This window comes from Magallana gigas, chromosome 8 (genome assembly GCF_963853765.1).
Source record: "Magallana gigas chromosome 8, xbMagGiga1.1, whole genome shotgun sequence".
NCBI lineage: Eukaryota > Metazoa > Mollusca > Bivalvia > Ostreida > Ostreidae > Magallana > Magallana gigas.
The window spans coordinates 15636301-15649204 of record NC_088860.1 but is presented as its reverse complement, the minus strand read 5'-3'; the positions used below and the strand labels follow the sequence as shown (position 1 = coordinate 15649204).

Below are 12904 nucleotides of genomic sequence, written 5' to 3'. Positions count from 1 at the left end.
TTATAGCAGGACAAGAACATATCATAAAAGAAAAAAAGTCCCTTAACGTTTAGGGATTGCTTTGTGTTGAATGTGTGATCACTTCTCTCCAAAGCTCATGCAAGATTTATGTCAATCTGTGTTTAAAATTTTATTTTTAATCAACAACCTTGCATTACTTCATTGCTAAGTTGTCTTGATATACTTTTTATGCTTGGAGGCATTTTCGAATTAAATTAACTATCGTCATTATCATCAATGAAAGTCAAAATTATGGTTTTAGAAAAAAATATCCAAAATTCTGAACTATATTGATTTTAAACATACTTGATAGAAAAAAACATGTTGTGTTTTAATTCATTATAAAGAAGTATTTAGGACACTTTGGAAAGATGTTATCCTCTATTCGTGTATAAAATGAGGAAATGGGATGACTGAATGTGTCATTCTATCGAGAATTCAGTCTGATTATAACCACTCCCCTTCTCCTCACACTTGACAATTGTAAGATGAAGGGGGGGGGGGGGGGGGTAATCAGACTGTATGAATGAACAGGGATGGATATGATAAGTTTACTATATATATATGCCTTTACTTACTTGCATATTGGCTTACAGTATAATAAGATGTACTTTGTACTCGACTGTACACCAAAATCGAGACTTGATTTTTGTTCACAAATTTTATTCTTTTATCATTCTTTGGTGAAAATGGGATTATAGACAGTGATCAGAACAAAAATCAAAATGAGAAATACAGTTGTGGATTTTACATACTTTTAGCATTTTTATTGTTTTTGTTTTGAACGTATTTTAAAAAATATTTGTTTTAATCAAAAGTATCAGAAATAATAAGTTCTTTCTTTTCCTCAAATGATAGGAAAACTATTGCAAATTAAAAAGTCAGAAAAAAAACAGAAAAAAAACTAATTATTCTACATATTTCAGCTTAAAATTGTAGAGTAAATCACATGTATAGTTTTTATTATTTATTGTTTTCGATCATTTTATGAAATAACTGGCAAACAAATACACGAAGTTTTTCATCATTTAATATAAATCAAACATGTACAATACCGCTTTTGATTAAAGCTAAAAAAAAAATTAAGATATAACTTGCTAAAGAATATGAATAATTTTGTAATAATAATATACTTGAGATGTTTAGATTAATCAATCAGTATGCTAATTAAAAAATCTAACAATTTAAATAATACAAAAATAAAATTTTGTTAAACACAACAGAAAATAAATTAATATAATGAAGTTCAAAATTCATTTATTTCAAAAACAACCCTACAAAGAAAAATAATACTCAAGAATACGCGCCACTCATATTGGAACTTGTCAAACTTTGTTTGCTGTCTTTTTTTGTGGAGACGTCTTTCCGTGTAACGCTATAAATAGACGCAAGTGTCAACTGCAAGAAAAATACAATCGGGATCAAGATACTCTTTCGTTTTGTAATAATTTCATTCTGAGAATTGATTTACCATCCGGAACATCTCTTTTTTCTTCATGTGTTTACAGTGGTATATCTTTTCATCGTCATTAGATGCTTTGTGATGTACAAGTGAAGATGATCGAGAAAGAGGATGGAGAAAAATGTGTTTTTTATTTCTTTTGTGGGATTTCTGCATTTGATCTCAGTTTTAGGTAATGGGTAAAGCAGAATTTACTATACTTTCTGTATGCTATTTACATATCGGTTTTTTTTTTTCATACAAAGCTTTATGCTGATGAACCTATCCCCAGCCACTTACGCAACGTTTAGAAGATTTGTGACTCACTTGATTAAAACTGTGATATTGTTATGATTTTTAAATTGATTCTGAATGATCTTGTTTGTAGAAAAATATGAAAATGTCTTGTTCGGGCAATTTGGAGATGCAATTGCGTCTGACTGGAGTTGATAACACACTGTTTGTAAATTGACCTGATTAATTTGTAGATTTCATTTTCAAATTAACTTCTTACATTGTCTTACTTTTAATTTATGTATGATTATGTGTAAATCTTAAGTGTTTTAAGTTAAAGTTTTCTTCGTTCTCCAGATTAAATTTCTATCAAACACCAACTTGGCATTATTCTCATGATCATGACACAGATATTGGTAAAAAAAATCACATTCCTCAGAATATCATTTAAACATTACCATTCATTTTGCTTAATGATAAAGTCAAAGTAGATAAGATAATCAATTCAGCCGAAATCTTTATTCTGAGTAGTTTCTCATTTTGAATAATGAAATTAATTCTTTATTTCAGCTCTGGATATTTTTTTGTAAATTACTACTTTTTCATCAGACTTGAACTCATAAGTCTCTTCCTATTAGGTAGCAATCAATCATGTTTTCACTTTTTATTTGTAGGTGATAACTTAATACATCAAAATGTGCCGGACAAAAGGCATTTCCAAGTCATAAAACCAGTGTTCTACCACAATCGACAAGCAAGGGGAACCACACATATCAGAGTATGTTTCTTGAAAATATATTTATTTCTTTCATTATATCAAAATCATGTAAGATATGTAATTTTGTTTTCTCAAATTAAAATCAACAGGTGCTATAAAAATAAATTTGGCACGCACAGGAAAAATTTCATTGGGGGGGGGGGGGAGGTGGTTATTTTAATTTAATTTATTTTGACCGCATTGAAGGTTCATTTTGATATTTAATTGAATTTGATCACTGTGAAAATCCCTTTGATTTACGGTCATCTAAGCCGATTTTTCTTTTCTAAGGAAGTAAAAGAAGTTGAATAAATACATATACTTTTAATACTAGGAGGTTGTTTTCAACCCTTATCATATAGTGTCCTTTTAAGCTAGTCTGACATATAATTAATCATTATCCAGACACAAAATTTGATACATTGTTATTGCTATTGATGATGGAATGGATTGAATCCATTGAAAAATAAACTTACTAATTATCATATTTTTGGCCCTAGTTAAAGCCATTGAATACCACTAAAATATTAGGGAGTAAGTTGTTGGGGGTTTTGATCATGTCATAAGATGTATTATTGACAATGTTGTATTTGTCAGCCACCTTGTGCTAAGTCAGATGGTTGATTGATAATTCACTGTTTATTTCATTTATACAAGAGTCATTGTGCATCATATGTTTTCCTATATATCCTTTCCATCTTAAAGTTAAGTGGTATAAACTAGTTCTGTTTATCGATTGTCGCAATTATCCTTTGTCACAATTTGGTTGAAATAGCTAATGCACGTCATAACCTAAAACATTCTACTTCACAAACGTTTATATCATCAAAAAATACTTAGATTATGTAATAATTTTTGTTGAAAGAAAATGATTAATTAAACAGTATACAGAGCCCAGTATGCCAATATTCTCCTTTGTATTTGGAATTACATATACTCTCATAGATATGTTTATAATTTACACTCTGGCAATTTAGTATTGGGATCACCCCAACCCTGCCCTTATATGAGGCATCACTATGTGGTGTCATTTGTCATCATTCTAAATCATTATTAATGAAACCTTATAAGATGCTGCCACAGTCTAGTTTGTTGTTCCTCATTATACAAAGATTCCAACAGTGACCACGTAGGGACTGTCAACCCTTTGCTCTGTTGCCCAATAATATATTCTACAGCATCACATTAAAAAGGAAAAAAAAAAACCTCTTTAAATGACTAATCAAAGTTGTTCTTGATATCATTGTACTTGGAGGCAATGCTCTCTACTAAAGAACCCTTGCCCCTGCAGTGTAATGACCAATCATAAAAAAGGTTTTTTTTCTCTGTATGCCTTTGACATATCCTCTCTCTCTCTCTCTCTCTCTCTCTCTCTCTCTCTCTCTCTCTCTCTCTCTCTCTCTCTCTCTCTCTCTCTCTCTCTCTCTCTCTCACACATGAAGTTTCTCATGACATGACTCAGAAAATGCTTCTAGCAAAAATACCTCATCATAGTCAGTATATCTAAAATTGCCACAATACACATCAGGTAAATAAAACAGAAAGGGCTCATAATACAGTGCATGGCTCTGAACAGAGATAACAGTGGATAAACTAGGGCTCCAGATGCACTGCTTTATTGTTTTCATGGCAGGGATGTCTCACTGTCTCTAATTTATTTTAATTAAAGATAATATCTTTAAAATGTGAACAATACATTGTGCTTCCTTGAATATCAGCATGTGTTTTTGGCACACGTCTTTTTGAAAAATACTTTTAAGTATCGAAAATCATTAGAACTCCTTCAAAACTGACTTAAAAACTAATCAACTTTTGTTATTGGAAAATTTTTATTGCTGTTTTTTCTTCATTTAAATTGAGCAATTAGCACCAATTTACATGAATTTTGCAATCAAGTGTTCATCAAAGTACAAAACAAAACATGACAACTATTTGTTTTGGTAGAGTTCAAGATTGTATGTGAATTTGCATATCAAAGAAACTGTGTGTCTTATAAATACTGGTACATGTACATGAAAATTGATGCCCATAACATCAGTAAAATCATTGTATACACAATTACACATAATTAAGTAAGTTAAGAATTTTTTCACCAAGGAAAGTCTCTGGTAGCTAAGGACATTGCTAGCAAGGATATTGGTCTGTGGGGAAATTACTCTTTTCCTACACACAGACAACATTGAACTCCCTGGGTCTGATGGGGGAGGCTGCTACAAGAACTGTGTCAATTTAATTGAGAATTTATGACCAGTCTATAGTAGTCATTGATTCCTGATCCGGATTGGTATAAATTGACCCTCTGATAAAATCCCTGTCAGTTTATAGTGTCTCGAGCTCAGTCCTATCTCTTTATTCCTGTAGAAAATCACAGTGACATACATACATCTGTTGAACGATTTTTCAAAGCATTTTCATTCAATGTAGTGCCATTAATGGTTGTATCCATAATTGTAGATATGCCATTGTTAATCTTACAGTAGTATACCATTGGATGAAGTCCTGTTTTGTCAGTGTGCTCTCTGTTCGTGAATAGCCTTTTATTAATACTGAAACCCCAATCATACTCGCTCAGTCACAGTGCTTCAGTGGTGGAGGAAAAAGCTGGAGCATCCGACACAACATGTCCATCATTGACTGCTGAGGTTTTCTATGGATCAGCCCCAGCCTCTGTTAACACAAAGAATCAATTCACTTTTATCGAAAATGTTTGTTGTAGGCATTTCCCAGAATATCGGACAAAGCGATCTGGTTGTGATGTACCAGTAGTCCATTACACTGTACATCTACATCTTGATCATCATAATTTAACTTTTGTCTAGACAGCTCTTAATATTGAGTATCCATTAAAAAGATTTTATGTTAGAGGGCATCCCATTGTTTCATTTTAACCTATTATGTATTTGCAGATAACCTATTGTTCTCAACAGCATAATGCATTTTTTAAAACTGAGTTTTATTCATTTTAATTGTCATTGTTCTTTTATAAAACATCATACCATATCCTCCCTTTGCATCACATTACAATTTTCTCTTTTCAGATTATTTCTCTTTCTTCTCCCCTTCTTCATTGGAGGGTTTTTTTCTAAAATTCTTTATTTTCGTTTTTTTTTTGCAGAATGGTACCCATCTCCAAGATGTCACGTTATATTTTAAAGCATTCAACAGAGATTTCTTCATCGATTTAAGTGTCAATAAGTAAGTACATAGATAAGCTATTGATACATAGATATTTGGCCTTCAATGCTAGTTACACATTGTTACATTTAGAATGTAAACAACGAATTGCATACAGGAATTGCCAAACCAAAGGGTATTAATCATTTGTACATAGAACCCACAACAATTTAATTGAGTTCTATTCTTCATCTCTGAGTGTTAATGGTCGTGTACCTGCGATATTAAGTTTACTCTGAAACTGAGAGATCATCTGATGCTGAATTATTCACCAGTACATCGGTGATACGGCTCATTAACCGCTTCACAAGTCTGCCAGCTCCTTCATATTTTGTCAACATAAAGTAGTGAGCCAGAGATACTGAAGCTCAACTCTTAAATGACAGGTATTAATGCACAAAAGAACCTTAAAATAACTCCATAGATATTTCAACATGGAAATTTACAGGAAATCAATAAAAATTAACTACAGATCTCGATAGAATGTGTTAACGAAGGTTTTTATAACAAAAGCTATCACCAATTTAATTATTTTATCACTAGAGGTGTTGCATATACATTGTCTGGATTTCATTTGTATATTGACTTGATATTCTATCTTAATAGGCTTCAAGACAATGTTCTACAGGAATACACCAAAATGTGTCCACCTTTTGCAGGTCATAAATCTCCATTAGTCTCTGCCCCTAATCTTGACACTTACTGTGCCTGTCCAGAAAATAGCTTGGGCTAAATTGTGATCATAGTATTGACAATTTATGGGGACCTGCATTTGATGTATGGATTTCTTGTCGGCTAGCTGTTGCCTATCTATGCATCTATATCTGATTATATGGGCATAGTTTGTATTCCACAGCAGTGTAGAATGTGTTTATGGTCTCGTGGCATGTTCATAATAGTCTTTGAAGAAAAACAGCTTTTTAGTGAGAGAAATGTGGCTTTGCTTCTGCACAGAGGAGAACATCTGTAGACAATGAAATAAAAATTATAAAAGTTCAAGCTTAACAAACTACAGCACACAAATCTAAGTTAATTAGTTGTGTTGTAAAACTCCTAAGATATGGTTCTGATATCTTGTTTAACATAGAGGCTGTACATGTACATGTTTCTCCATGTTAATTAAGATGAACAGGAAGTGTGTTGGGAGTGCTTTGGAAATAAACCATGTCAAGTAAAACATGTTTTGTGTTAAATGTAACTGGCCGGGGATGCACAGAACTATGAAGATTTTAATGTTTCCCTGTTGTTCAACTGATAAGTCAAGAAGTTATGATGGTTGAAGAATTTCCTGCCTCCTTAGTCAAGCTCAGTTGGAGCAGTTTACTTTTTGGATGGGAGATGATTGGTAGCCAAGAAATGGTGTCAGCTCTATAATAATTTACCTGTTGGTTTTGCTTTTTTTTTTTTTTTTTAGCTCTATGCAAGTCTTGTGTAATGGAGCAGGGTATTTTGTGGTGTCAGTTTCTTAATTTACCTGTAGGTGTGGTCAAGGTTTTAGAAGCTGTGTACCCACGTTATATGCAGCGATTGTAAAAACAATACACAGTGTGGTCGTACATCGAGGACTAGAGCTATTGTATTACAGGAAACCCCACTCCTTCAGACAAAAAGATTCTTATACTATGTGTATTGATATTTGGAGAGGAAGAGGAAAGGGATTTTGAGGTAGATTAGGAGTGGATATATTGAATTACAACACATTCATCCTCGAGAATATCTTGCCTGTAGTTTTGTCAAATTTTTTTAATACAATCAATTTCATAAAGCAACAAACCAATTACAATGGGGCATATCAATTGACATGAATTTATTTTTTTTTCTTTTTGGTGCAGAGCACTTGAATTAAGACTATATACCCTCATGTGATATTCACAGCGAGGAGATCACATACACTCTACATAGAGGTAGATGAAAGAGTATCTGGATGTTTTGATCTTTCTCCATTCTTTAGTCTCATTGGTTCACAAGCACTCTTGACTGGTCAGACAGGTTTGTTTATAGGTTAATATGCTAAAGGAATGGATATTGATGCTGTAGACTTAATTCTGTAGGGGTCCCAGGGTAGGCAAATGGTCCCTTGACATCAGAGGTTGACCTTTTGGTACACCATGTATATGTGAGTGATCATCGACTATGTAAATGGAAAGAGAGAGAGATAGAGGAGAAAATTAGGAATTGAATATTGCATGAGGCATGTTTTGTAGCAGTGAAGACAGGCAGTCTGAAACTGGAAGCTCAAAATCAGTGTAGATAGTAGATCACGAAGCAAAAAACCAAAGGAAGGATCAAATGGAAACAAGACCAAGTGTCTCCACCGACCTCCGGAGAGGATGGATGACAGTAATTGTAGCAGATTAAGATTGGTCCCCTCCGGATCCTGGTCTGGGTAAAAAGGTGTCAAGGAATATCTGCTAATCAAATCATCATTACGCAGATCAATATCCACAGCAGTCAAACACCCCGCCATTAAAGCACTGATACAAGTTTCATTATGTATACTACTCCTCCAATGGTTTTTTTTTTTATATCTCAAGCCTCTGTTGATTAAGTTTCTCTCAGGAATATGCTCAGCATTCTCTTACAGCTAATGGTGATCAATAGTGACACAGAGCCCCCATTGAGGCTTGGTGCATTAATAAAAAAACGGCCTATGTCCTAAATTTGTTTTCTAACCCTTCAGTCAGGATGCTCCCATAGTCTCACAGATTTTAAAGCATATTTGTCATGGAAGGCTGTGTTCTCCGTCCTCATCAGTTTAAATTGATATTTTTTGCCAATTTTCCATGGCATTGATTGGAGATTCTACATCAATATGATGGTTGCATGCAGCAGCCGTAGGTCTACAAAGTGCTGATTCAGCAGAATCTGCCAGTAATTATTGTCCATTGCTTCAGACCATTTACCAATTTTTTTTCGTTTTGTCTGGGAGTACAGTTCTTTACAATGGTTGGATACTTTATATGTCTGTTTTAATTTAATGAAAAAAGGAAATGGAGAAGGCAAACTAAAGCAGTTGCAGAACCAGAAATAAGCCCATCACTCAATTTTGGCTAAATCATGGAAAAAACAGAGAAAAAATAAACCCAAGTGCTAGCTAACTGTCCATGACAGAGAGGGTTTTTTTGGTGAAAGATAAATCATCACAGGCAATATAGCATTGTCTTCATCTGCCGGGCCGCTAGAACACACACTGTTGATTTATGTTGGTGTGTATTGCTGTTTGTCCTACAGATTCTCTGGCAGTTGAATTTTCCCCAGTTTTGTTAAATTCAAGTTTGATGTAACTGTTTGATTAAAGGCATACAATGGATTGAATGCATGAGGACAGGTACATGTATTGGAGAAATGATTGAAATACATTGATTTTTTCTACATTTGTATACAGCAGCTACCGGTATATCTGTATTAGACGATAGGTAGACAGACTGAAAACTCATAGTAGATGTATATAAGGACAATATGTTGCTGATCCAATATTCTGGATGATAATCAAAATAGATATGTTCAATAGAGGAAGGAACAGAGCATAACCAACTCCTCTTGACTTTTTATTACTCTGAACAATTTGTGGTGAGCTACAAACAGTGACTGGAGTGGCATAGAATGCGATATTTAACATGTTTTGAACTTGTACAAGCGAATGAAAGCTTGAGAAAAAAATATCCATTTTAATAGCTCACTGGGTAATTGAGAAGGAAAGAAAAATATCAGCTGTATATACTTATTGTGATCAATCAAAGCTCTTTTTTTTTTAAAGTTGGGGGGGGGGGTTAAGTGTTTATATTATACAGGGATAGTAAGTGCATCAAGATAATGGGGATCAGGCATTCATAAAGTACAGGGGGAACATCGTTGAGGAGGATGAAACTGGGTCTCTGTTGATATGGTATAATTCACTTAATGGAGATAAAAAAGATTGGAGGTGGCTGAGGTCATTTACTTAGGTGGTTATCCTCAGGGGCCAATGATGTACTGGTCTCTCTCTCTCTGCTTAGTAGTTCAGCCATGAACATTCTGAAATGTCATTCAAGGATATCATTAGAGACGCTGAAGAGGGTAGTTGAAAGCGCCCTCGAAAACAATTATATTATGGCCTGGTAGATAATGATGTCAATTATCCATCATGGGTTTTTTTTCTTCTTTTTTTTTGTTGTTGATTGATTCAGTGGTATATGACTTATCACGTTATGATATTGATGCATTGAAAACTTAAAAAAAAAATCCCTTTTGTAGCGGACTATTTTGGTCACACGCAACATGCATAAAGTGTAACAATCACAATGATATGAAAACGTAGGAATGTCAGAGGAGCTGCAATCAATGTGTCAGATAGGTAATCTGTATGATGATAAGGCCGCCGTCTCCAGTAAATGTCACAGAAACATGGCAAGACAAAACAGGGAGTCCGGGCCAAAATTAATTGCATCCTTCTCATCCCATTGGCTTAAAAAAGTCATCATTGTCAAGTTTTTAGTAAGGGTTTGGTGGGCCATATCTATGAGAGATACGGGCAGAATATTTTGCTGAGGGGATTGGATAAGGTTCAGGAATTCTTCTACAGATTGTATGATAGTGGATGACAGTTGTTATAATGCTGGTACAAGATCAGATGATAGCCCTCATTGGTCTATCTGCTTTTTTTGCTGACTTACCTAATTAGATTTATGGGTAGAAAAATTGGGCCAATACCGATTTGTGAAAAGTTTTGAGTTAATTGATATCAGTACAGTATAGATTATTGATCGATTTTGAATTTTTAGGTTCAGAATTTGTCAACTGTTTGATAAAGCCATTTACATAAGATATAAACCCCTGCAAAAAAAAAAACGAATATACCTGGTAAATAGACAAATAGAAAAACCATGTTTCTTCTGCTGAAATGTATTTCTTGTCATGAATGTTTAGTAGTAAAACACAGAAAAAGGCACTATCCTCTTAGTGCCATATACATTGTATGTGGATTTAAAAATCTCTTTGTTCTCTCTCTAAAATTTGAAGTTTATCTCTGTCAGTGAGCGGTGCAGGTGAGGGGGAGGGGGGAGGTAGACATGAGATGCTGTTCAGCAGTGATCTATGACTGATTGGCAGGGAATCAGTATTTAGACTTGTAGTAGCAGAAGCACAGACATTTGTTTACATAACAGGGGGAGAGATGATCCCCTCATCATCAATTTATCCCTCGGCTGAGTCATTAAAAAGAAGCCATTGCCTTCAAATATTGAAGGATTCTCTTTTATGCCAGTGTTACTGAACCAAAGAGAGAGACACGAAGGTTTTCCAGTGCATGCGGGGCAGCTTGCTCTGACTGTGTTAGGGTTTTCTTACAGTTTTATCATCAGACAATGAACATTTATTAGAAGTAAGGATATTGAATGATTACTTGGGGCCTAAATTAGGTTAATAGAAAGAGATTGTTGTATCGATCCTAGCAGCAGTATGGCGGTCTTTCTGGGCTGTACCAAAATGGCTTCAAGCATGCATAATTCAGAGGACATATGCATTGCTGTTGTGTGTTGGTCCTCCTTTGTTCTCCACAGAACCCTCATCTGATCAGCTAACTAGCACCTGTTGTAATGTGATGATAGGGGGAGTTAATTGATTGATGATTTTATTTGAGGAGGGGGGGGGGGGGGTGAAGCATTACTTTCATGAAAACCAGTTGGTTACACTTGGTTGACAGAGCAAAACTGGATTTTTTCCTCCCAGCATTTTGACCATTAAATGCAAATATAAATGTCAGTGATATTGATTTTTGTCTTGATCACAAAGAAACGTGTGTATTTTCAGTAGCTGGTTTCATCTTTATTTGTTGAACATCTCTTCTATTTTCATGGATACCATTACCATGTTGCAAAATTGAATTATTCTCTCTGAAAGAGAAGTGGACGGGCTTATAATTATATACTGCAGTATAGCATTCAGTGATTCACCCAAATTAAAGGCATAATAAAGACTATATAATAATATCTGTCTACTTTTTAAAAGAGAATAAAGTTAAATTTTCATCATAGTTAGAAAGATGACAAGAACTTAGTTTTATTGTATAAAGTTCATGTTGACACATATTCATCCTCAAAACTATGAATATTACTTAATGCACAAAAATACCCATGAAAATTAATGCAAACACAGATAAAAATTACTTAATTATGTTCTATAGCAATTTTTAGGAGAGATATGATTGTTATTTTTGATCAAATATTATTAATTTATTTTGTAGGTATTTATTTTCAAAGAATTTTATAGAGAAGAAAATTCATAGAAATAATGGCTTCTCTATACACAAGCCTAGAATAGAGGTACGTACTGGATTTTTTCTCCCTAATATTGGATTAGTTTTTATAAATGTATTTACTACAGAATTAATTTTACTCGCTTGGAGAAAAACAACCAACATTTATCTCAGAAAAAAAAGCTTGTAAAAATTAATGTAGTGATTGATCAGAGTATTATTTGAATTTGGAATTATTTTGATTCTTTGAATTTAGGGCTTTTAAGAAAATTGCCCATAGTTAGACTATTCATAAAAAAAATTCATGTTAGTTGACTAAGTTAGTTAAAACTAACACATCAAACAATAAAAATTCATGATACAATATGTCTAAGTTAGTCTAACTGAAGGCAATTTTCTTAAAAGCTCTTAATTCCAAGAATTAAAATAATTCCAAATTCAAATTATATTCTGTTTGAGTTAAATACACTGTTATATTGAAAAATTGATTGCTATAATTATAGAGTAACAATAAACAATTATGAAGTGCAAAATTTTACATTAAAATGCCATAATTTATGAATTTGCGTAATAGAGTCTAGAATATTAGAGATAAGAAACATGCTGTGCTTGTTATAAAATCATTTAGAAAACCAATTGTGATAATAATGATAATGTACCGGTATGTGAATTATGTATTGCATTTGGATACAATTTGTTCCTTTTTCTTGCAGCAATCTTCTCATTGTTTTTACCATGGGTCCCTCCGTGGATTTCAACATTCCATTGTAGCTCTAAGCACCTGTGATGGTATAAGGTACGCTCTCCTGTTTTTAATAAGGTTGTCTGAATCAGACCGCATCCTTTGATGTTTTGATATATTCTGAGTCATCGGGAGTTAGAGGTCATCATAATTAGTGATTGCTGGCCAGGTACAAATGCCTCCAGGTGACTCTTGTTTATGAAATGGTGGACACAGGGGTTCTCAAAGATTAATGAAGAGATTATAACTAAGACGCATTACAATATGTATCACTACAGAATTAGCATGAGTTCATATAGAGAATCTGTCAGTGTGGGATAAAAC

The 12904-nt window shown here is 33.7% G+C and overlaps 1 protein-coding gene across 4 annotated transcripts in view; it reads left to right on the top strand.

The window, feature by feature from the left end:
• The first annotated feature begins 1476 nt into the window (after window positions 1–1476).
• Window positions 1477–12904, top strand: part of LOC105321183 (disintegrin and metalloproteinase domain-containing protein 12) — a 31906-nt gene continuing 20478 nt past the window's right edge. For all 4 annotated transcript variants that reach the window (XM_020064448.3, XM_011419415.3, XM_020064447.3 and 1 more), the window contains exons 1-5: window positions 1477–1634; window positions 2350–2453; window positions 5548–5627; window positions 11827–11905; window positions 12552–12634. In XM_020064448.3, the coding sequence (XP_019920007.3) occupies window positions 1574–1634; window positions 2350–2453; window positions 5548–5627; window positions 11827–11905; window positions 12552–12634 (407 nt within the window). In that variant the 5' untranslated portion in view covers window positions 1477–1573. The remainder of the gene's footprint in view (window positions 1635–2349; window positions 2454–5547; window positions 5628–11826; window positions 11906–12551; window positions 12635–12904) is intronic.